Source organism: Anomalospiza imberbis, chromosome 7 (assembly GCF_031753505.1).
Source record: "Anomalospiza imberbis isolate Cuckoo-Finch-1a 21T00152 chromosome 7, ASM3175350v1, whole genome shotgun sequence".
NCBI lineage: Eukaryota > Metazoa > Chordata > Aves > Passeriformes > Viduidae > Anomalospiza > Anomalospiza imberbis.
This window is the reverse complement of record NC_089687.1, coordinates 28,087,514-28,113,185: the sequence shown is the minus strand read 5'-3', so window position 1 is coordinate 28,113,185 and position 25,672 is coordinate 28,087,514. Positions and strand designations below refer to the sequence as shown.

The 25,672-nt window shown below is 45.2% G+C and overlaps 1 protein-coding gene and 1 long non-coding RNA gene across 4 annotated transcripts in view; both read left to right on the top strand.

Annotated features, from left to right (window-relative positions):
- The window catches only part of PLCL1 (phospholipase C like 1 (inactive)), a 182,826-nt gene extending 164,628 nt beyond the window's left edge, over positions 1–18,198 (top strand). For all 3 annotated transcript variants that reach the window (XM_068196255.1, XM_068196256.1, XM_068196257.1), the window contains exon 6: positions 16,443–18,198. In XM_068196255.1, coding sequence (XP_068052356.1) covers positions 16,443–16,625 — 183 coding nt within the window. In that variant the 3' untranslated portion in view covers positions 16,626–18,198. The remainder of the gene's footprint in view (positions 1–16,442) is intronic.
- A 982-nt stretch (positions 18,199–19,180) lies between these two features.
- On the top strand, positions 19,181–23,447 carry LOC137477325 (uncharacterized). Its single transcript, XR_011000934.1, has 2 exons — positions 19,181–19,739; positions 21,157–23,447. It is a non-coding gene; the product is annotated as an uncharacterized lncRNA (long non-coding RNA).
- Positions 23,448–25,672: the final 2,225 nt, after the last annotated feature.

The following is a 25,672-nucleotide window of genomic DNA, read 5'->3' as shown; positions in this document are numbered from 1 at the left end:
CATATATTTTATTCGCTCCAAGTGTCAGTTAGGCTTTCCGCTCACCCCCAGAAATTCCTGATTACCATATCTCCCCCGTTTTCTCAGCATATATTTGTGGACATAAGCACGTTGGTGCTCAATTTGTGAAACGTCAAAAATTGATTGAATATAAGCCATAGTGTCTTAGCAACAAATTCTTGTGATTTGCTGTCATCTTCTGACAGTGATAGTCCAGCAAGAGCAGTAGACAGGAGTGGTTTGTGTGGCTTGGAGTTTTCATGCCTGCCTTTAAATGCAGGGCTCAGTGTGTTATTCCATATCAACTCACCTCATGTCTACTCATACCCAAATCTAGAGAAATGCATTTTGAATGTGATTACCCCAAAGGCTCTTTTTCCAGAGAGACTAAATATCTTTCCTGCTTTCTAGTTCCCACATTGTTTGCATTTGGTTTGCTGATGTAGTTCAAACTTTTGAACTAAGAGCAGTGTTTCAAACTTTTAAACCTCTCCAGACTGTATGCCCTGGCTACTTTTGAAGGATCTGCTGCCTTATGCCAAGACGTGCCAGCTCCAGCGGAGATTATCTGAGCCAGTCAGTCTGTGATTGAGTGGCAGATTTTACAAAAGTGAGAAAATGCAGAGCTGTTCTAATGGTTCACATAGTGACTAGATCTGCTTGGTCTCTTACACGTGAACTGAAGGACAAAAAAGAGACAATTAATAAAAAACAGCTGGCTTTCTGAGAGTGCTAGAGACAAGGTGAAGAGGGCCATCAAGGTCAACATCCATTTAGTCCTGTAAATACTAACCTGCTTACTTGGAAGCAGTTAATTTAAAAGTAGAGGGAAAGAGGGAGGAGGTAGATTTATGTTTTTCGTTATTGAATCTGAGAAAGAGTCTGGAGGAGCCACATGGGAGCACAACTTGTTCCCAGACCTTTGTGTACTCTGAATGCGGTGATGAGTGCAGAGGAGGCTCCCAGCTTCAGGGCTGGTTCCAGGGCAAAGTCTGTGCTCCTGGCTCTCAGGACAGGCTCCAGAGCTCTTCTGTATGTGGAGGTGTTGTAAGATTTTTCTGGGATAGGAGATTTAGAGTCCTTTGAATGATCTTGAGTTACAAGATAAGGAGGTAAGTGTAAGTGTTGTGCTTCACATGCCAAGCTGTTTTGATCAGTGTATTTTGTAAACCAAGGGAACCAAACCATGTGATTATTAGGCAGGATAGGCAGATCTTTCTTGTACCTAGCCGAGTGCTGTTCTCTACTGATTTGGTTGATAAAGACCTCCTCCATAAATGGTGAATGCACTGTTTTTTGTTTGTTTTGCCCAAGCCCAAAGGCAGGAACCAGAGCTCTTCAACAGACACTCTCTGTGGATTTTGTCAGTTGTATCTGGTGATGGAAACTTCTCAAGTTGCTTCAACACTGTGTATTAGGGTAAAAGGAGTGTAATCCCAGTCCATCAGGAGTACTAGTTAATCAGCTGGAATATCCTGTTATTCTTGGCCCTCAGCCATGCTGCCAGAGCATTGCGCCGGGGAGGATGTAGTGAGCGGTCTCAACAAGTACAGCATGACCTCTCTAGGCACCTGGCTGTTCCCTGTGAGATTTTGAAGCCCTAATGGTGTTTCTGACAAGGTCTCTGTTTTCTTGGCCAGGGAAAATTCCAAGACACAAGTTGGATTTAGAACAAGCTAAATATTTGTGTGTTTAAAATACATGTGAAGACCACCCAGACAATCTTAAATCTTCAGGTACCAACTGCTAGCAATAGTAGGGACTAAGCAGAGAGCAAATATTACCAGAGTTCACAGCTGTTGATGATCTCCTTCATGGTCCTGTGAGTTTCTGTAGGGCGTGAAGTCCCAGGATAGCTTGACAAAGAGAAGAGACTTTGTCCCCTGTTACTCAGTTATTGCTGGGGTTTTGTTGAATAATGTCACAGCAGGAGTGTTTCACTGACAAGGAATGATTGTCCAGACATTGAGATCAGGCAGAGTCTGTGTTTATCTGTGTTTGTCCAGGCATGGGGACCCACATGGGCTTGCACTCACCTGCCTGCAGTGCTGGTGTTGTTGAGAAGCAGCACTGACTCCCCTGTGGCACACAGCCCCTGCAGAACCAAAGCCAATTAATAGTTTCTGTTCTTCCAGGGAGCACACACAGTTTTCTCTGTTTTCTCCAGCCTTTACCACCTATTTTGGTAAAAAAATAGCACTGGAAAGGCCTGTGAGAAGCTGTGTAGTTCCTCCTGCTGCTGAATATTTAGCTGCTGTGGATCTAAGCTCTGCTCATATATTTGGTGTGGAAGGTGCTTGGTATGAGGCTGTACTGTTTTCCATGGTGATACCCAGAACTTGGCAGACCCAGGGAGCCATCTGGCTGTTGGGGAAAGAGCTGATGGCCAGAGTCATCTGAGCAGAAATGTGTGTTTCTGCCAATTCTCTCACTTTACTCTTCTTCCTTCACCACCATGGCTCTACTCCTACAGGTGTTTCACAATGGTGGGTTTAGGGACAAGACCTTCCTGCAGTTAGTGTGGTCCCAAGTGTATTACAACCCAAAAATGGAGGGTCACTGAAGTTCATCCAGAAAACAAGTACTGTGACATGCCTTCCTTTGATATAAACTTTTTTTTTTTTAACTGCAAAACAAAGTTCTGAAACTCAGGTCTAAATATTACTCCTTCAGATCCATTGGGATGAGTTTGTATGTGTGCAAACACACATGCGTGTATGTATACAGGAGGTGAGACAGGCCATCAAATATATGTGCAAAAAACCAGTAACTTTGACACAAAAGGAAGAGATTAGAAAAAAATAAAGGTGGTATGAAAAGCCTTGAGTGATACCTTTCTGAGTTCTTGAATTTGACTAAAATAAGCCAGAGATGGATCTCAAGCAATCTTGTGATATCTTTTATTTTGAGTGATGGGACAAATTGCCAAAAGCCACGGATCTGATGCCAAGCTGCTGGCTGTGCATGCAGGGTGAGATGCATTGTGTTGTGGTGGGAGACAGAGCCAGGAGCATGTGGGGTCACTGTGCCTGGTACCCCTTGTGCCAGGGCCACCTCAGCAGCATGGGCTTTGAGCCCTGCCAAGGGTTGGCACACTGAGGTGCTGTGCTTAGAAAAACACTTTTAGTGTCACTTGGCAAATGGAGGCTTGTCAAGATGTTTGAAAGGCAAAATAGATGCCCAGCTCTCTCTCTTGTGTAGGCTGGCAGCTCAGCGAAGCCCTCAGCTTGGTTATCTGTCCTAACTCCATTATCTCTCTGTGCTTTGCTGTCATCTCAGTCTTTACTGTTTCTTCTCCCCAGCCTCAAATCCCATTCCCTCTGCATTGCCCCAGTTGTATCATCTGAATCTTGCCAGTGTGGGGCTCACAGCCTGTGACCCCCACCCTTGATTTAGACTAAGCTTTGCACAGCTCTAATGCTGTCCCCTCACCAAGATGTAGCTCCTGTGAGTTATTCCTCTGTATTTTGTGTCACCTTTGCTCTGGAGTGGCTGTGTGGGACCTGGCATTTCTGTGCTTGTGCCTTTGGGGCAGACCCATCACAGCCTGAGTCCCATCTGTGCTGCTCAAGTCACTGTTCTCTACCAGCCTGGCAGGGATTTTGTCACCTGGGTGTGAAGGGCAGCTTCTCCTGAGGGGGTGTGTCATTCGGTCCAAAGCCTCTGCAACTGGAAAAGTAATTAATAACGTTCAGGTGGAATACAAAGAGAGTTTGTTCTCTGAAGGCTGTTTTGGGCAGCGACAAGGTTATCACCTATGAAGAGGTTATTTGAAAAATCAGCAGGTAGAGTCACAAGTTTCTTGAAGATCTTTTGAGAAGTGGCTACTCCTGCACATATGTGCTTGGGCAGAACTGTGCTGGAAAGTTGGAACTATTGAGGGGAGGCAGTGGGAAGAGGAGGGGTGACGGTGATTCCCCATCAAAGGAGAATTGCTTGGGTATAAAAACTGGGTCAGCATTTACAGACCACTCTCAGGAAGAGACAGTGCAGGCAGAAACTGCAGGTGGCATAGGAACTTAGGCAACTTCTGCCACCACCCTCTCCCTCCCCTGCAACAGTGGTGTTTTTATCTGAGGTATGGATATCAAACACTGCTGTACTTGCAGTGGAGCTAATTAACACAACCTGGAAGACATGGAAATTGGGAATGTAGTTTGTGCCAATCTGACAATGTGACCTTGTTCATAGGAATTAAAAAGGGTGTGATGAAAGCACAAGTTTCTGCAGAAATTCACACATTTCTTGCTTCTGTCAATGGCTGTACTGACAAAGAACAAGAGACAAAGACCAGCTGCCTCTGTCAGGTGTTCTGGATTGCAGTGTAACCCACGCAAAGCTGCCAGCCCTGCCCACATGGCTCAGGCAGTGAGGCAGCGCTGCAGGGCTGGAAGCCTTTGCTCTGGGCCCTTGTGTGGCACTGGGTGAGTGCCCAAGGCAGGACCACTGCCCCAGTGCCTGGCACTCACCGAGGGGCTTGGAGAGACCTTTTCCTTCCTGGATTGGCAGTGGCCCACACTACCTTGCCTGGAAGTTTATTCATGCCACTGAAAGCCTCAGGGAGTGGAGGGCTCTGCTTCTAAGGCATCCATGGTGGGTCTCCATGGTGGGCCTCCATCCACATCTACTTTCTGAATTTCTGAGTATCAAGAGAGACCAGGGCACTGATTTGTATGTGGCAAGAACATTAAAAGAGAATTGCTTGTACACTGCTTTTTTTCCAGCATTTTCTTATTGTTAAATCTGTGCTGTGCCATTCCCTGGGAGCTGTAACTGGTACTCACCTGAAATGGTTGTGTTTGAATAGTGTGTGATAAGAGGTTCGACATTTTCTAAAAATTACTCTTGGGGTATATTTGGAGCTCCTTACCGCTCCTGTTAGCGGATAACATACAGTTTCCCAGAGCTTAGAAATTATGACAAGCTGACTGCCCTTTTTGTTGTGTGAATTACATGCCAGCATCTACAAAACTTGCTCCCTGTGGTGAAATGGGTAGCAAATTTAGGATAGTTCCTCAGGGGAGCTCAGAAGGCAATAAAAACTGCTGGTTGCTCCATTGGAACTTCTTCCTCTGCAGTTGCTAAGATGGTGTTTGGGTTTTCCCTGGCACAGTCAGTGGCCTCAGTGAAATCCAGTTATATATTTTATAATGGAGCAGTTCCTGGCCCCTGTGCTTGGTTGAAGTTGGGGGCTGGCATGTCTCTGTGTGAAAGCCAAGTCCTCACCTTCTCCCTCCTGAGCATTGATAGAAATCTTCTCTCCACATGTCAGAATGTGCATAATGTGATTGTTAGCCAGGACCTTTGACTACTTCTGTACTTGTGTGAGTATATGAGTCATAGGAGCTGAACTCTGAATCCAGCAGGGAGTGATTTGCTGGCATGACCTTCCACGTTTCATTGTGCCAGTGTAGTTTCCATGACTGCCTCCTGACATTGAAAAGTGTTCATCCACACCACTACATATTCTGAGGGTTGTGGTTCAAGTAAAATGCTCTTTAACTCAATGGTGGTATTGATTCATTTTTGTTGTCTGGAGCCACTAGCAGTAGAAGGCTGTGGAGTAAAGACTTCTGTGTTTACATGTGTGATTATTGGAAATAGGGGTCTGCAGGGATGGCTGGAACAGTGAAAAGCCACAGACTGCATTAAGTGAAAGTTGTGGGTTCTCAGGGAGACCAGGCATTTGTTCTGCAGTTATTCTCCCCTAGATCATGGTAGAAGACCCCATAAGCTCTAAATGCAGCAGGCATTTCAAAAACCTTGCACAGGAGCTAGAGCAATGAGAGGCCCAAGTACTTGTGGGTGGAAGTAAGTTTTTACTGTAGGAACAACGGATTGGGAAACTACAATCTTGTATTTTTGACAGCTGCAGTCTTCTTTTACGTGGGTCAGATGAATTCAAGTGCCAGGTGATAAAACCTTCAGGACATAAAGGACATTTTCTTATGGGTCATTTCCCTAGGTACAGGTGGGATCTATTTGAGGAGAAAAGCAGAGACAAAACCAGTGATTCATGTGCTGAGGCAGCTGCTATTTATTTTTAGATCACAAAAATAAAAAGATTGCATTTCTGATGTCAGAAAGGCGATTGCATGAGAGCAGTCAGACTTAGAGGAGTAAGTTAAAAATGCATATTTAATAGCTCTTTTCTCCAGTACCTCCTGTGTTACAGATAAGCCATAGGTCTGGTATTGGCAGGAAGATCCTGACTGATAGGCTGTGATTGCTCTGAATAGTAATAATAGAGGTGATAATTGCAGTTAAGTTCTCACTCTGTTCCCTGGCTTCCCACTCCATTGGGTGGTGACCTGGGGATGCTGGTGTATGTAGCAGTGGGGAGGAGCTGAGCCACACGAAGGCACAGAAAAGCAAAAAAGTGCTCTTTTTACCTTTTCAGGTATTGGTGGTGGTGGTAGTTGAACAACCTGAGCAGCCTAATTTAGCAGTCTGGGATAAACGGGCTGGGACTGGCGGCTGCCAGCAGCAGCAGCAGCACAGTTTCCTTCAGAGGGTATCTCAGTGGTCTGATGCTGGATAGTCTAAACTCATATTCTCCAACCCTCCCCAGTAACTGTGGAGGTTTTATTACAGCCATCTGTAGTAATGGCTTAAAAATTGAGATCAGTTTGGCTGAAAAGCCTCGTATTTTCTGTGGCATAGTATTGTAATGGATTGTAAATTATGCTCGTTCATTTTCCCTCATTGACATATTGGGGCAATGAATTTGTAAATGAATACTACCCCTATCCTGCACCACTAATTTTTGTGCTTGGCTCACTCAGTTTGCTGTGTTTCAATTCCCATCCTTCTGAAAAAGAGAAACAGAGATTTCTCACTTCCACCAGGCCTGTTTCTGACCCCTGCTGATGTTCTCCTCCCCTCTCAGTTGCTTCCTTTCAGTAGCTCTCTGCCTGCTGGGTCAGTCAGTGTTCTGCTTATAAAAATAACCCTATCTGCTCCTGTTTGTACTTGATTTCACATCTGCACTGGGAAGGCAGGGCTGGGATTCTCCCAGGGGAAACAAGCCCTGTTAGCGTGTAAGGCCCACAGGAGCCACTTTATCCACTGGCTGGCAGATCATGAGCAGAGAAGGTGGCTCAGCTCTGCTTTTGCTGAGCTCACTGTCCAGTCTCACCAGCAAACCTGCCTTTGACTGCAGGGCACCAGAATGACAGGGCTGATCCCTGGACAGGGATGAAGTGAGTCAGAGCATTTGCTCAGAGATCCTATAAAAACCTGTTTCCTCCTAGTACTTAGACAGTGGTTTCTGCTGTTTTTTTCTTTTTGCACTTAAACCTTCATGTGATTTGGAGGTTTGGTCTGAGCTTAAAGCTTTCTTCATCAGCATAAAGTTGTCTGTGGCCTGTGCTGCTTGTGAACTGATTAGAAACTGGCTGCCCACAGCTCCTAGCATGAAGGGAGGAGGGGGGTGCCTTGTCCCATCTGGGGGAGTAGGAATAGGGAGCTTGGATGGCTTCTGCAGATTCCCATGGCCCAGTCAGCTGGTGGTGTTGGCCAGCAGCCACTGCACCAGCAGCATTTGCAAACCACATAGTTGCTAAGGCACTAGTGCTTGTGGCAGGCAGAAAGGAGCAGAGCCTTAGGAGCTGCATGTGGGAGCAATCCTGAAGGTGCTCTGTCCACAAACAATCTGCTCTGACTGGCACAATTTGATTTCATCTTGATCAGATTATTTCAGTTAGCATTAAACACAGCTGTAGGTATTTTTTGAGCTGGTATCTCCAGCAATTCAAAGGAGAGCAGTGACTGTTTGACATTGCTGCAACACTCCCTCCCCCTAAAAAAAACCTAAACCAGCACCAGATGCATGTTGTCTTCAGTCAAAACAGAATCAGCTCGGAGTTGACCACTAAACCCTTTCCAGCCTCTGATGAACTTCAGGGACATTTTGCTGGCTACACTGCGATGAAGGACATGATTTTGATGTTAACTGTGTGCTTGCAGCCTGTGCATCTGAGAGAGTCAGCACAGAGGGCACCAGGGAGCAAGGGGTTCCAGCCAAATGTTTTGCTTGTGGGTTGTCTTTCACAGGACTTTCATCAGCTGCAAAACATCTCTTTTCCTGCAGCTGGTCCTTTTACTCAGAAAAATCAAATGCAAAAAAAATTGTGCACATTCTGCCTCATCTTTATTCCTCTTGTTTTGTTTTTCTGGGACTCCATGGACCTTACTGGAGTTACCAGTTAGTGCTGGTACTGGTACCTGTGAGAAATTGGGTTTTGTGAAGAAAGGAGGCATAAAAAATAAGTGCCTGGACATACAGCTTCAATTTTCATTTCATGGCTGTGTTTCAAAAATAAACAGTGCCCAAATTTCTTCAGAGGTGTGGGGTTTTCTTAGTATTAGTTCTACACTCCTGGGCTTCCAGCCAACCCTGTGATTTTAAACTTATCACCACAAAAAAGGCAGGTTCCTAGCGTGGAGGGGTTGACAGCAAGAGTCTGTACATTTGTGTCTGTGCTTGCAAACTGTCTGCCTGACATAGTGCCTGAGAGACACACAGGCAGCTGAACTGCTCAGCACATGGCTAACATCAAATTAATGACATTATTTCTGAGAGCAAATTCCTGCTGCAGCACAGTTACAGTCAATGTTCACATTCATTGCTTTTGACAGCCTGATATAACATAATTCAATTTAAATCCCCATGCATAGGCATTTATTTCAAAAATAAAAATAAAAGCCCACTTTTTTAATACATAAAATGCCTGCTCGAAGGAATAAATTAGCAGCCATGCAGTGCAATTGATTTGCAAGAGCCCCTGGATTTCAGTGAAGAGCTCTTTTTCAAGATCAGTAGGGAAGACTGTAGCATGAGTGCTTTTGCCACTTTGGTGTTCAAACAAATGCTTGGTGTTAATTCCTTTTCAGGCTTTGATCGGGGGTTGGAGCCGGCACTCAATTGAGTTTGAGAGCAAGCTGGCCATGTATGTCCTTCGCCTTTGTCTTGTCAGGCAAATCCTGTAAGAGAATTACAAATACAGACCCTCTTTCCTAAGTTGCCATGGCTGCACAAAGCAATGATATCCTCGTGCTGGCAAGGCCAGCAGCCAGAATCAGAAGGTTTTCTAAGTATTTGCTTCTCTGGTAATTGCCTGACTGTTCTCATTGAGGTTCTCCTTGAGGTTCTCCTTCTTTGTTCAGTTCCAGCTCCCAGGCTGCTCTGGGGGTTGTGTTTGGCTGTGTCACATTATTTGGGAATATACAAGTGGTGGACTGGCAGTTTTGTAATAACTGGGGAGCCTCGCCCAGTGTGGTGGAGTGGGGGCTGTCTCTTGATATCCAGCACAACCATTTAGATTTTAATTGCACATTTCCAACAACTGGAGAAGAAGGCAAGAAATGCTATGGGTGTTTTTCAAGGGAGTGCCATACCAGCAGAGACAGATGGTGTTCTGTCTTCCCAACCATTTATGTCATGCCATGTGCTTTGGGTTGACTGCTTGGCTGTGCAATGAACTGTCACCAGCCTCCTAGAAAGCTAACCAGGCTCATGCAGAATAGCTCTGTAAACCCCTTTAGGTCATCCTCTCCAATGCAGACCTTTTGGGTGAGATGCAAATGGCAAATGAAGTCAGTGTAAAAGTTTTGGGTTTTGCATGGGATGGCCTAATTCTCGACAACTGTCAGATTGGTCTAGTTCAGGAGTTTAAATAAAAGTAATTAAAATCAGATGGAACTGGTTTTCAGGTAACATTTATTTTGTATAAAAACAAATATTGTTTTTAGCACATCACATTTGCATGGTTAGCATCAGGCCCCATCCCTGGGTCAGACTGCCCACCTGCAGTCACATATCCACTGGGTGTGTACAGCCCATGGTGTGTAATGGCATCCGAGCCACAAGTGAGGTGAACATTTGGTCTGCGTTACAAGTTAGGGCCATTGTAATTTCTGCTTCCTTTGCTCATTATTTATTTATTTATTCATTCTATTGTAATGTGTTTATTAATTTTTATTCACTTCCTCTGTATCCCTTTGCTATGCTGTCTGAACACCAAGAGGTCTCCAAGAGGACCAAGCTGATCCACTGGATCCTGCTGGGTGCTTAGGGCAAGCCATGGCTGAATGGGCTCTGTGCAAGTGCTGTAACCCAGATTCTCACCCACTTTCCCCTGAACTACTATGAGACCTTTCTGCTTTTATATGGGACCAGATTGTTTCAGAGTTACCTTGTGAATTTTCCCAGCCACCTGGAGTAATGCTGATGTTGTCCTCTTTCCCTTACAACTGTCTGCATTCAAAAAGAGACTGTGCTTTGTAGATGGTACTTGCAGAGATAGTTGCTCCTTAGCTCTTGTCCCAGCAGTTGTCCTTAGGTTAGATGCTTGCTGGCAGGAGGCTGCTGGGATGTGTCATCTTAGGGCTGAGTGTCTTGGCAAGGCAGTGAGTGCCCTCAAGGCCTTGAGTGCTTCTTGCAGGCATGGTTTTGTTTTTGAGACTCATGCAAAGATCAGGTGCGAGCGGGATTTTTTTCCCTGAGTAAGGAGTAAGCCAGTTGGGACATACAGAGCAGTCAGGGCTGGTTCTGCGCTTCCCGGTGTTTTTCCTGGGAAAAGGAGCTTGAGTTGCTACCCACTCAGCTCCCTGTGCAATGACAGACAGGCAGGAAAGCCTGGAGCTGGCATCAGTATGGCTGATTCATGAAGTAAATGGAGAAAAGATGACATAAGGAATAATGTGGCTTAAATACAGAATTAATAGGAGATTGTTCCTGTTAACTATCCATCTCCTCCTCTTTCTCATCATCCTCAGCCTTGTTCTCCTAGCTGGCTACAGTGCATTGAGCAGATCAGCCCTAGAGCTTTGACCTTGGTGCTTGGCACAACCTTAGATAATTTAATTTGGTTTTTATTGTGTAAACTTGTGTCAAAACTGCACACAATAATCTGTTCCGCAGTAGTTATGCTTTGCTGCTCTTGCTTACAGAGATTCAGCACTTTATATATAATGGGGACTGTCTTTCCCTAGGTGGATGTTTTCTTTTCCATACATCTCAGATCTGTTCTCTGTGTGATATAATTGATTCCCAGTTGTTTCCTTCTTGAAAATTTTTGCTAGACCCTACTTTGGAAAATGGGAAGAAGAAATGGGCTGTCAGTAACATGCTGATATACCAAAATGAGATGCTCAGTTTGATGTCTGAAATCACCAGCACATCCTGCAAAATGTGATGACTCAGGTCCCAGCGAGCACTTGGTCTGATCACCTGATTTACTCAGTGTCAAAGTTGTTGCTGGTTTCAGCCAGGTAGAAACAAGCTCTTGCATTTGGTTTACAATTGCTAAGTGAGAAGCTGTGCCCAAAACCCAGACCTAAAATGATACACCACACACAAGGAATGCCATTTAAATGCCATCTTTTATACTTGTGGCCTTTTTATTTTCCTGTTAGGAAGTGAATTTCTGCTGTGCGAGGGTTTAAAGATAAATTGGCAAGTAACATTTGGACCCTGCTTTTTCTCTGGTGTAACTCATTTTTGTAATCCTTTATATTTCAGTGTGTGAGAAGTGATTATAGCATTGTGTCTAATCTTTGTGTACAGTAATTTTTCATGCCAACATGTGCATTATGATCTCTGTCACAGACAATAAAGCAAAGCTGTCGACAAACTATCTGCAGTAATAATGAAAAGGCTGGGTTTTTACAGTCTGCATTGATTCAGGAACACTGTTTTTGGAGTAGTCTGTTCTGAAATATGAATGTATCATAATCAAATTCAAATCAATTGTTCCCACATTTAGCTTTGAAGGATGCATGGAAAAATATCTGCTTTTTGTAATAAGTTTAATGTAACAGTCTAATCTTTTCATTAATGATTTCCTACCCAAGATTACATTTTCAAAGCCATATGCAATCATTTAATTGTGTGCCTCCTTTTTAATATTAAACACAATTAGTCCTACTATGACATTTTGAAAATGTACCCCTTGCAGTAAATGCTGCCTCCACACAGAGTATCCCAATGTGAGAGCAGCTCTCCAGCATTTGGAGTCCCTTGGCACAGATTGTCAGTACTGTTACTGTGCCTGTGTTGCCTCTGAAATGTGGACTGGTGCGGTGCTTGCGGCTGTTTTATTTGACTGTGTCTGGCTTTTTCAGCCACCCGCTGGCATCCACTGGCATCCTCTGGAGATTTTACTTTGTGATTAAATAGTAATGAAAGAGCTTGACTTGTTGAGGATAAGTTAAAAAATAACAGTAATATCATGAGCATAATGTGGGATGGGTGTTAAAACCTCTGTTATTTGTTTGTATTTACTTAGCCCTTGAGGATTGGAGAGAAAAGCTCCCATAATGTGCTGTCAGAGAATGTGTCTGCTCAGGAGATAAGCAACTGTCTGCTTTAGCAAGCAGCAGATTAGAAAATGGCTTTCACAGCTATTGCTTCAGCCTTCCTGGAAACACAGCCAGTTTGGAACGCCAGGAAAGCCCCATTGCTCAGCGTAGGGTTTTCTGCTTCACCAGGAGCAGTGCAAGGTGCTCATGTGGGGCACCTGTCAGTGCAGTTCACTCCTGCATGGGCCCACTCTTGGCCTTCAGGGTCCTCCTGCAGCCGCTGGTGCGGGTGCTGCCAACACAGAGGCTGTGGGTGCTGCCAGTGCCATAACTGGGGTCCTCACAACCTGGCCTATGTGTTGCAGGGTGTTTCCTAGAAAGCATAGAAACAGTAATTATTAGTGTGCATGCACATATATTTATATTTTCATAGAAATATACATGCAATTTATATAAAAGAAATAATATTGCCAAGTTGAACACAAAATGGTGCCGCTGACCAAACCCAGCTTTCATTTCCTCAGCCTCAGAGTGGGTTGTTGTTGGGTATTAGAGCTGTTATCTTGACTCAAAAACTTTGGTATTTTATTTGGAAAAAACCAACTGAACCTACAACTGCATGGAATTTGTCCCATCTGTAGCCATTGCCAGTGTCTGTCTAGAGCTACTTGTGCTTCTTAAAGCCTTTCATGGCTTGTTACGGGAACTGAAAAATATTTAAAACCATGTCAGATTAAGGGTTTTCTAAGCAATATTAACCTGTCAAGGTAAAGGCTTATAATCTTGCAGTTGCTTGACCAGCTGCATTATTTGTCCTGTAATGTTAATTTGTGCTGAAGCTCTGCAGTTATACTTGTAGTTAGGTGTATGAAACCTGACTTTTGATGTTCCCTAAGGCTAAATGAAAATGGCCCCTTGATCATTTTTTGTTAGAACACTTGATTAGTCTCGTCTGGCTTAAGTCACTGTCCTGCCAAATGCTGAGTTTAAACTTTCTCATGAGTTTTTATTTTCACAAAGGCTGATGATACCAGTAGCAGAAGGGAGATAGATGGATAGATGCTGAAGTGGACTGTCATGGTCTCTCCTTATCTGAAAGAGAGGTGCTTTGTTTGTAAGGGCGAGCAGGATGGTTCTGTGCACAGAGATGCTTACAATGACTGGTCTGTGAAGGTTGTTTCAATGTAATCATGCTTGTAAAGTTTACTCTAGCTTCTCTCCAGTATTTAGTTTGTTAAGGTGTTGACACAATTTTGCTGACATTCTTCTTAAGTGGATTATGCTCACAGCCAGTTTTCAAAGCAAACAGATGGCTCTTCAAACGGAGCATTGCACACAGATTTTTTTTTTAATGGTGTCTCTAGAATTATGACAGCTCTGTCAGAGAGGGCTAGTTTGTCGTTAATTTTCTCATGACAGATGATTCAAAATAATTTTTGTTTCTTCGTCTTGCTCAAATGAACCAGCTGTTTAAAAATAAAAATCACAAGGAGACTAAGACATAAATCAATTGGTCTGTACATGAATGGAATTGCACTATTTTGCTAAGGCCACTTCTGTTTTTAGATCATTGTAAAATAAGAATGTCTTCAAAATATTGGAAGTATGCTCAGGAGGCGTGTGTTTCTTCTTGGAACCTGAAGACATCTTGTGCATTGCCTCAGACAAAATCTGTAATCTGAATTGCCTGTTTACTCAAATGTGAAATCAGAATATGTATAAGGGAGAGCGGATGGCATGGCACTTTCACGTGGGGTGTGAAGTCCCTTGGCTTCTGCAGACTTCAGATGTGAGTCTTGGCAGGGCAGACTCGGGCTGTTGTCCCCCAAACAGTGCATCTAATCCCAAATAGCGTCCGTCCACGCGTGTCTCAGTCCTTGGACAAACACAGTTTGTGGCCCACCCTGAGAAACATTTCCAGGCTTTGCCCTCACCCTGGAGAGGGGTTGCTTCTTGCACTGAGGGGATTTTTCTGTTCTTGGACATGCACACACAATGCCAGGTTTTGGCTTGGAGAAGTTAAGGTTGCAAAGCATGGTGACACTAATTTTTTCCTGTTTGATGGTGAAGTCTTTAGTGTCTTTGGTCCTGTGTGCATAAGAAGTAGCAGCCCGGGGTATTTAATCCTAAACCCAAACTATTTAAAACTGCATTTGTGCAGTTTGAAGAGATGGAAGATGTATTGAGGAGAAACATTGAGGATTCTTTCTGATAACATTATCATGTTGTTAATGATATGTACTTCGTTTATGTGGCAGTGTTGTCTTTGTCACTACAGCACCGGCAACATTCCTCTACCATTTGCAGACAGGGAGGGACACCAAGGTGGGCCAGGTGCTCCAGGCAGCTCTGGGGCTCTTGAATTCCTGCCTACTGTCTTTAACCGTAAGCAACACCTCTGACATAAAAGAAAGTTCAGAGCTATGAAAAGTATCTGCTGCATAATTTATTCTTGTTTTGTTTTTCCACACTGTGCCTGCTGACTGGATCCCAAGCTCTTTGTCTGTGTATTCCCAGAACTGTCATGCTGCTGAGACACAAATCCCTTCAAAAGAGCTTCATGGCAAATAGCACAGAGCTGCTCACGCAGTCCCAGTGCTTTTTGTTATTCTCACAGAGTTGTATTCCCAGCATCTGGATGGTGATTTGCATCGTTCAGCAGGGACAAATTTGTGACACCAGGAGATGAGGCAATCATGTTCTCAGGCACAGGCTGTCGTCCCTGGATGACGTGGTATCCCACGTGGTGTTTACCAGTGCTGCAGCCTTGCAAGCCACCATTGTTTCTTGGTTGTGAACATTGTGTACAGGGGTTCAGACCCTGTGAGTCTGTGAGTCCAGTGCCAGGCACTGGCAAAAAGGAAACTCTGCTCATCGGTGTAGGATAAATCCTTCCTCTTAGCTCTGGAGAAAGGGAGAGCAGAGATGCTCCTACTGCTGGAAGGTGTCACACTGTGACTCATCCAACACATCTGATTTGTTTGGAGAGCCCAAGGAGGGGCAAGTGACCAGTCACCCCTCCAGTGAGCCCAAGGTCCTGCTGTAGTGTCTCTTGTATCCTGTGAGGCCCATCAAAGTACCTGTGATTTGCAGGTGATCAGGCTGGGTGGCAGGGATGGGAATGTGACATTTCAGTCAGTGGAAGTATTCCTTATGAGTGTAACCAGCTGCAGCTTGTGCTGTACTTCAAGCTGTACTTGGGGTGACATTAGGAGAAGAGGAGCTCAAGTTCTTACTGAGTTTTAATAACCAGATGCATCTCCTGGCTTTTATTTATTTGTATCCTGTTATTATTTATATATATATATTTATCTGTAGCTCCAGAATCTTACAGCTTCACGGCACCTGAGATATCAATATTGCATAAATATTCATTTTGGCATTTCTGAACCCCAACTCCTTAATACAAATTTATTGTGACACATTTTTCCTGATTGTTACAAGTTGGATTGATATCCTGTTAGTCACCTCACATTCACATGCTCTGAGAAGATACAGAATCAGCGTGTTCATGAAGTCTCATTCCTATTTGTCTTCTAGAAGGTCCCAAACAAAATGGTTCAGAAGGGTTCACTGGAGTGCTGTGGGGTGATGTGTTTCATATGGGCACAACTTGGCCTGCTCTGCTCAAGGAGAGCCCAAGGCTGGGTATTAAATCCAGGTGGAAAGAGGGGTGGGTTATCAGGGTCTCTCAGCTCCTAAGGGGTCCCTGGCTGGGAACACGCAGCCATTGCCATGGGGGACCTGATGCCAGGGAGCAGGGAGGGAGCTTGGGGAGAGGGGTGCCATGTGCCATCACTGGCAGCCCTGGCCCTGGCAGGACCTTGCTGTTGACTATGGAAGAGGAAATGCCTTCTCCTGCAACCTCCTTCTGTTCCGGCCAAAATTACCTCCCAAGGCTGGTGGCATGGAAGTGGGAGGAGTCTGGTGCCTGTCCCACCCTGTCCAGTGCTGGCTGCTGCCTTCCTCACTGTGCTGGCACCAAGCTGCAGGAGGGGCTTCAGTCCCATTTCCAGGGGACAGAGATGATTTGAGACGGGACCTGGGACCTTTAGGGACACAGGAGCAGTATTGCTTCTTTTGGTCCTGAGTGATGTGTGCAATCTCTGACTCTCTCCTGCATGTCTGTGCATCCCCAGGGCCAAGGAGATCTCCTGAAGAACGCCAAGAACGAAGCCCTGGAGAACATGAAGCAGATCCAGCTGGCGTGCCTGTCGTGCGGACTGAGCAAAACTGGGAGCGGGCAGGCAGATGCCAAGGCAAAACGGTGCCTGGAGGCAATACAGGAGAAGGATACTGGAGATGAGAATGGGAGGCTGTGAGGAGAGGCAGAGCTGTCACATTTGTCACAGATTTCAATAAGTCTAAACTATTTTTTTAAAGCATTTAAAAATTCACACAGGAGTGCCCTCTACAGGGTGTGATAGTATTAAAATCCTCACAATGTCAGTATTTTAATGCAGTTAATTTATCCAAGTTAAACTCTGGTAGTGAGATTTCTAATGAAGCCAAGCTGTCTGTATGCAAGTGCGTGTGTGTGTGCGCACATGCAAATCCTGTAGACACTCTTTCATGCATTACATTAGCCATTTGCTAATTTATTCCTTTGTCATCTTTGAATAGGCCTGTTCATTCTGAAGAGCAAAACAAATTGAGAGCACTTGTATCAGTTTAGGGCTTTACTTTACTCTCCAGCTTTTATCATTTTACTTATAGGTTATATTACTGTTATGCTGTTTAAACAAACAGACAAAACACAACAGATTTTACTGACAGCTGTTTCTGTGAGGACATAACTGGTGGTTTGCTGCACACCCTGAAGGTGATTTTTTGTGAAGAGTTACAGCCAAGTAGACAGGATATGAAATGATCAGAGTTGCTAGGTAGATTATCGGTAGATTTGAGGTGTATTTTTTGGTGAATTTAGCAAACTGCTCTTCAGGGTACACCCAGACAACACATACTAACGTAAGAACTGGCTAATTTAATTTATTCCAGCAAAACATTGCTACCTTGTAGATCTGCAAGACAGCTACAGTCTTTGCTGATAGGCATTAACTTGAGTAGTAATGACCATAGCTAGCCAGCCCTGTAATTATGGGGAGAGCTGTGAATACCCTTTGGTGGTCATGAACACTGGAGGTGACCTTCAGGCTGTTCTGAAACAGCCAGTGATGCCAGTATTAAAAGGAAGGTTTTCCAGATTTCACAAAATGTGAGCTTTAGAGCAAGATCTGTGAGAGGTCAGGCCTTGCTTGCCACCTTCTGCGTAGATGTTGGAGTCAGCTGGATGAAGCAAGCAGGCTCTGGCCTAATGTTTTTGTGGTTAAAATTATGCTGTTCTAGACATTTAAAAGCAGGGCTGAAGAACTGCTACTGGTGTAGTATAGAGAAATAGCTTGGGGAAAAACAGGTTGCCAGCATTTTTGTATAGCAGCTACAAATATCCTAACACATGTCATGTGTTTGGGGAAGTTCTGAGAACTGGCTGCCTCTTTGTGCTGCTGTAGAAAGGAGACAGAGAATGTCCCGAAGCAATGCATCCTTGTCCCTCCCTGTGTCCAGCCCACCTGTGCTCACAACATTAATTTCAATTGTTTAAGTACTGTGCTTGAGTGGAATATTTGTGTTATCTTTAACAGGACTAAGTGTTTTATGGTTATAAAAAGACTATATTTATTTAAAGCACTGCTTTTATTTTTAAAAGCTACTTTTTAAATTAATTTGATTAACAAATATGCTAATTTTCTGAATTTAACAAAAAGTAATTGCTGAAAGTTTGATCATTGGAAACTCTTATATAGCTATTGTGTTAAGTTATTTTTGACTTCTTAATAACACTATTATGTTCATGTTGCACATTACTGAGAGAGTAAAGCTATAAAACAACTTTGACCCATGATTTTGCAGTGATTTTACATGATCCTGGATAAAGGTGGGTTAGAGTGGGTAAGTTGCTTGAGAGAAGGTCCTGCTCTAACAGCAGCTGTGTTACTGCAAAGATTATAACTCAGGTGCCTTAAATACCATTTCAGTAAAATTTGCCATACTTGCTCAGATCCAGCCTTAAATGCTCTGTTTATCTCTCCCTTAGATTATGAGTGTGTGTTCAGACTTCACTGAGCTCTGGAGAAGTGTCTTTTGTGTTTCAGGCAAGGCATAAAGCCCACATCAATGGTGTAAGTGTGCATGTTCACGTTTTGCCCTCTTGGGTTGCGTTTGTACAAAAACAACACTTGGCCTTCACTACTTACAGTTAGGGACTAAGGAAACCATTACCCCAGCATCATCAGCTGCAAAGGATCAGCCTTTGGAAAGTATCCCTCTCAGAAGGGAGAGGCTGCTTCAGGAAGGGTGAGTGGCTTGCCTCTTGGTGCTTCATTTAAATCTAGAAATATCTTGATTTCCTCAATCTAAAAGGCTGTCCTAATGTCTGTATAGAAACTTCTGGCAAAATACCTTCTCTGATGTTAGGAACAAATGAACATGAAATTAGAGAGAGAAGGGCTTGCTCTCTGTGCTCACATGTAGAGGGTGTACTACACAGCTCTCACTCTGGATGCATTAGGAGAACCCAAAGTGGCTGGTTGGAAATCCCATAGCATGCACACACACCTTTCATACCATCTTTAGCATTTATGTCATGTCCTGTGCCAAGGTCATGCATTCTGTGCCAAAATACAGGAGCAGAGAATTTGGGGCACCCTCATGGGACTATTCGTGGTGCTGGCACCCAGAACCCCGCAACTGGAGCAGCTCCACCTTTCCTCCTGCACCAACAGAGGGGCTGGCAGCAAAAGCTCATCTCACCTTCCTCTGAGCTCCTTTGAAATCACTGGGAGTGGAAGTGAATGACAAAGTGGCAGTTGGTTAATAAAAATTCAGCCTTGAGGGAGAACACATGGAAAAATCATATCCAGCATCAGCAACAAACACACAGAGGGGACTGAGTGCCTGGCCTTTTTGGGAAGTGTTTCATGGTGTGCCTGGCTTCTTGCAATGGAACAGTCTTCTCTGGGCCCTCTGCTGGTACGATTTGCCTGATGTCCCACATGAAGGGTGGATATTATCTGTATCACTTCTATGGAAGTTACGTCAGGAAGGTGTTACAGCCATTTGCAGTTGCTTACAGTGAAGTTGAACAGCTAGAAATCAGAGAAGCTCTCAGGACTGGTGTGAGGAGCTGTCTGCCAGCAGGGAGCACAGGAGTGAATCTACCTGAGTTCTCTCTGCCACCGAGTCCTCCATCTTTACAGTATTTGTTTTCTCTCTGTCATTCTCTCAACTGTAAGACAAGACTGATGATGTTTTCCTTCCCAAGCACAGATTAATTACACATTTCTGGAAAAGCTTTGAGTTTGCTCTTGTTCTCAGGAATACAACCAGGCACTGTAACACCAGTGTCTGCCAAATCCTTCCACTGCTGATGAGCACAGGTGAGGCAGCACGTGTGGGAAGGGCTGAGCCACCACAAAATCACCACTCCCAAGGGCCTCGGTTCCTCCAGGGATCAGGGATGTCTCATCCACGTGCTTGTGTGTCTGACCCCTACCAAACTGCACCTTTGGTCAAGTGTGGCAGAGGGGCAGCCACCTCACAGGTGTTAAATTCCTACATGTTTCCCAAGCAAGGATGGGGCAGGCAGCTCAGAGAGGCCCCAGCATAGGGCACAGGGCTACAGTGTGACCTGTACGTGTGTAAGGGGGACACTGGGGGCCATGAGAAAAAGATGGATGCAGAGGTTTCACTTGGATTTTGCTGCTTATATGCATGCATGCAGGAATCTAGCCACGAAGCATGGGAAGAAGTTGAATTAATCCAGCTGTTCACAGACCTGATTAGTCTTAAATCAGCAGGAATAGTATTTACCAAATTTCATGTGCTGACATGACCAGTAGGACTTGACCCCTTTCCCCTCCCTTTCCTGAATTCTGCATGACTTAAAGCACCATGCTGTTCCACTGCTTTCTGTATCATTTTTCATGTATTTAGTTCCCTGTTTTTAAAGGGATAATGCAGCTGCCCAGTGCAAAGAAGGTGAAAGTTTTATTCCTCTTTCCAATATTCATCTCCTAAAATAGATTATCAGATAATTGCATGCATAGAGAGCACTTTCCTGTATGATATGCCATCTCTCCCATCTCTCTGTTCAGACTAAAACATTAGGTCATAGCCTTCTTGGCACTGGTCCCATTCCTGCAGGGTAGACAGCAGCCTCAGGCAGGGGACTAACTCGGGAATCTTCAGAAAAAAAGGTGAGGGGGTCACAGGAGCAGTGTTCAGGTCTCCACCACTTGCTGTGGGGCTGAGCATGGTGGCCCTGGCTCATATCTCAGCAGCAGTAGGTGAAGTACACATTCAATAAAACCAGGAATTGGTTCTTTTTGGCCCCTCTCCCTGCCTTAGGTAGGCATGAAAATCTATCGTTACCATAACATTGTACCAGTGAAGCTGTCTCCATATTGCCACACCAAGCAAAGGGCAGCTGGGGAGCACTGCTGGGTTGTGTTTCATGGGTCCAAAGCGTGAGTGCTCTTTGAGACTGTTCTGGCACAGTCCTGGCAGGTTGCCTTTGCACAGTCTCAGGCTGAGCAGTCTTGCATTTGCTTTCCACAGCAAGTCCCTGAAAAAATGTTTCTTTTCTGAAGTGATGTTGAGGGCTTTGTGAGTTCAGTAACCAAGATGTGACTGACCCAGCCAGAAATGTGGTGCAAGTTCTGTCTCACCAGCTGTTCTTCTGCAACAGAGAGTACTGTGTGAACATGCCCCTGATCAAGCAGGTCATGTTTTAAATGAGGATGTTACACTCTTCCTGATTATTTGAAACACTTGATGAATAAATTGCTTTTGCAGAAAATACTCATGGAGTAATTCCAAGAAGACATGCAGACATCAAATTCTCAGCAGACAAATCTTGAGCAGGAGAGTGTTGTGTTTGACAGCTGTTTGCTGTGCACAGTCCACACCACCCTCCTCTGGGAGCTGCAAGAAAAATGAATGATTCCAAAGGCAAATTTGAGTTACTGATGATGTTAGAAGTTTTTTCCTTGATAAGTTTCACAGCAGAGACTCATTCATTTAGAAAGACATGAGTATAGTAGAATTGGGAAACAAATGTGATACTTGAGGCCAAAAGTGTGCTTGGAGAGGAGGTGGCACGTTGAGTGTGGGGCTGTGCATGGGGGAGCACTGGATGAGAGCCCAGGAGGAGCCATCAGCCCCCCTGCAGTGGCAGAAAAGGGCTGTTTAGCCATGGAGCAGTTTGTAACCGGTGGGGTTGGTTTGCACCAGCAGAAGTTTGCAGAGACCTCCGTGAGGGCTGGAGGTACGATGGCAGTTTGGCCCATCCCTGGCCCATGGTTTACTGAGGTGGGAGAAGGAGGATTAATCTGGCTTGTTTGGAAGCACATATGGGGAGAATGGAGCCTAGAGATGAATTATTTGTATGCTTCCTCACATAGCGTCTGGTGAACCAGCTACACGTAAAGCAATTAAAAACGAGAGAAATGATGGTTTGGACAGCAGGAGCTGCTGTGATTATTTATGATGCTGATGGATGGAGAGGGGAGCTTTGCAGTTGCAGCATTAGTGTGCTCTGCATGGGGGAGAAGCGGAGTGCTGCTGTTGCCTCCTGCACCTGGCAAACAGGGCAGAGTAGGGGCTGCTGCTGTGCTTCATTGCTGGTCCTCCCAGGGTGGAAGGTGAGTGTGCTGGAGGGGCAGAAACAAAGCATTGAAGAACATAACAGTATTGGCAAGTCCAGTCCACTGCTTGCTGGTGTTGATGTGCTCTGCCTTCAGGATTCACCAGCCCTGACTCAGCCGTGCTTTGCTGGTTTGCAGCAGCCTTCCTGCACAAGGTGCTTGCAAAGCCAGGGCAGCACAGCTAGAGCTGAGCTGTGCCAACAACTCCCCCTGGACATCTGGTTTGCTCCTTTTCTTTGCATACCTCGATGGACTCTTAAGTTTTTATGGAATCTGAGCAGCAAGAAGGAAATGCTTTTGGGCAGGGCCAGTAAGCACCCAGCCCATGGCCACCGGGACCCTTCTCTGGGATGTGTGGGGCTGCCCTGGGCAGGTGGCAGCTCCCTGTGGAGCTCCATCAGAGACTGCTGGGTGAAGCTGTTTTTAGGAGGCTCAGATCAGCCATAGCATGAGGGGGCTCAGCTCCTACCAAAGCCAAGCTGTAATTTCACCTGCTGATGCTGTGACTATATTTTGCTGGTATCTTGTCTGTAAGTAACTGGTTATCCACACAGACTGCTCTGCTGATTGCTAGCGAGACCCATCCCAGCTTCCCACTGCCTTGCCAAGGCAAGCAGATTTTGTCCCAATCCTGAGGGAGAGGGTGGCAGCACTGTTTCAGGACTGCCATTAGACTATGGGGTGGAAACAGAGTTACTCTGTAGGATTTGATGCACTGGCCAAGAAAACAATCTAGAGGTGTACAGCCACAGGCAGCTGATGATGTGGCAGGGCACCCTTGTCAGATCAGTTGAAACATTTTGGAAGCAACTGAGTACAGAATTGAATTGTCATCAGAGTAAACCATAAATGCTGAGTCCATGAGACTGGCTCAGGTTTGCAAACTGAGGTTGGCTTGGAGTTGCTTCGAGGCATATGCCCCTTAGGGCAAGCAGAAGATGATCCTGTGTTTCTGGAAAGCCTGCTTTGGTATTTAGGGTCTGAGCAGAGGCAGGATGTGTGCAAGTGACTGCCTGCAATCCAGCAGGCTGGGGGAATTAGCAAACCCAGGTGTGTCTTTTTTGGTTACTGATTCTAACTTGATATTTCTTAACAAGGTGATTGCAATTAACCAGTAGCTGTGATTCAATTGGAATTGCCCCCTCTAGGTCTTGAGGAGATATGTGAAAACTGGTATTGTGGTCTGTCTCACTCTTTGTGCATGGAGGCTGTTGGCTGGGGATTTTTTTTTTTTTTGTTAATACTTAAAGGTCATAATTACCATCAAATGAACACAAATATCCACAGGAAAAAATGTTTCTACCAGACATCAAATTAAGGATAGATGAAAGTCTCCAGTGTGGAGTCAGATGACAGCATTAATGAAGACAGAATGGTATCAGTTTTGATTCCTCTCATTATTTGTGTGAATTTGGATGTGAAAATTGACTGAATAGTATTTATTAATGATGTGTATGGGAAAGAGGCTTAGGCCTGGTGAGGAATTTTTATGGGGTAGCGTTACACTATGAGGCCTCTGGATCCCAGCTGTACAGCAAGGAAAATACAGCTTGTGTGTCCCAAGTTCCTAAGGGAGCAGATAGCTCTAAGCCCTGCCCTTTTTTCTGGTAGTGGACAGAGCACAGACAGTACTCTGAGCCATATCCTGGTGAGGCTCAGATGCCTGCCTGTGTGGTACCCTCCAACCACTGGGAGCCCCTCAAGAGGGGTCCAAGGGGCTCCTGCTCGGAGGAACTGCACAAACAGCAGCATCTCAGCATGATGGGGAGAGCAGGGGGAGCAGCAGTTCTGGGCATGGGGCTGCTGGCCTTCTGCAAGGCAGGTTTTCCTGGGCAGCTGAACCCTCTCTATTGTCAGTGCTGAAATAGGTATCTTTAGGCAGCCATTTGTCCCACCTGTTTAAGCTGTGCATTTCAGGAAAGGATTAATTTTATCCCAACAGTGCCTATTTCATGCCATATCTTACAAGTATTTATAGTGGAAACCAAACTTTTATCTGCATAAAAGACGGCTGGCTGTGACAGCTTGCCACAAGGTGTACACTTGTACAAGGTCACATGATGTATCTCCATGGTCATTTGTCAGGTTCTTTGAGCAAGAAAATCCAGGGAAGCTGGTGGGGATTCAGGTTACACTGCAGACATAGGGGCAGATGTTTGCATGTGGCTGCTGTTTGCAAAGAACAGTTTTGTCATAATAAATTATTGAATCATGAAATGAATTTGCACATCTGCAAAACCAAAAGACAGGGAGAATGGGTGACTTTCAGTCCCACAGCCCTTGTGCTCATTGCCTCAGGCACTAGGGCCTGAGGTGGACTCTGGCTCTGCCATGGGGGGACCAGCTGAGAGAACCCCCTGTAGCAAATGTCATATACTCCTGTCCCAAGCAGGAGTCACAAAGAAAGTAACAGGGAGGAAATGGAGGCCTGTCAGGAAGCTAAAGTGCCATATCTTGTTTTGTGTGGTGCTAACGTTGCAACCTGGCCTGATGGGAACATGACAGTAATCTGCAAGGTACTGCAGTAGGCACAAGGACACTTTCCTGAAATTTGGGAGGCCAGCACTGGGGATCCTATGCTGTCTCTGCTTTCTCACATAACATGTTTCAGCCCCTACAGTGAGGCAAATTAACCTTTTCCCTTGGACTGGCAATGCTTTTATAGCATATCATGAATCCTCTATTTCCTACTTCACTGAAAACAGTTGCACCTTCTCCTGGGAAAGGGAAATTGATTGTAAGGAGTTCAAAGAACAAAAGCTGAGCAGGTGGCTTTCTAGATTATACAGTTTTCTTGGCAAGAGCTGCTTCTCTGAGCAATGTGCCTGCCTGCAAAAGAGGAACACTAAGAGCACTCTAATTCCCTGGGACAGGAGCAGCAGCAGCTGGAGAGTGAAGGTTCTGCAGAGTGAAGCTGAAAGGATGAATCTGTTTAACTGCACATCCCATTAAAACTGGTGGCTGGACTGAAAAATGCCTCTAACGGCATCCAGAACAGCTGAGACGTCAGACAGGGATTTAGGGTGGGTCTGTGTGATTATGTCTGCCAGAGAGACTCAGTGTGGAGCACAGCCCTGCCTCTGCCTCCTGCCAGGGCACAGGGTCACCACTGGAGCATGGACAGAGAGGGGCAGTGGGGCCTGGCACATACCCTACTCAGCACTGGGGATGATGCACGGGCACAGGGGAGATGCCAGAGCAGGGTGAGCAGCCTCTGAACTCGTGCTGTACTTTAGCAAGTGAATGTCTTCATCTTGGAAAAGGCACCTCAGTCCTGTGAGTTCCCTTCTGAGCGCTTGGTTTGTGCCAGACAGCAGTGGAATAGGCCATAACAGCACCGTTTCTGTAGTGCCCATTCTTCCAGGAAGGGAGAATTTTGTCCTGTTTTCCTGGAAGAGCTCCTGTGGGACTCCTGGACTCCTGTGGCTGGGACTGTCATTATTTTACTGTTTATTATTTTAACAGTATTGTAGCCTGCAATGTTTCTGCTTCCTGCATCCATCAGGTGGGGCAGCTTGCACTCCCTAGACACACGAGGGATGTGAAGACAGTGCAGAGTTTGGCTGATGGGGACCTGAGGTCTGTGGCCGAGCAGGGAACCAAACTTCTCCCAGGAATGCAGTGCAGCTCTTTGCCTTTCCCATGCAGCCCTGTCCTCTGTGAAC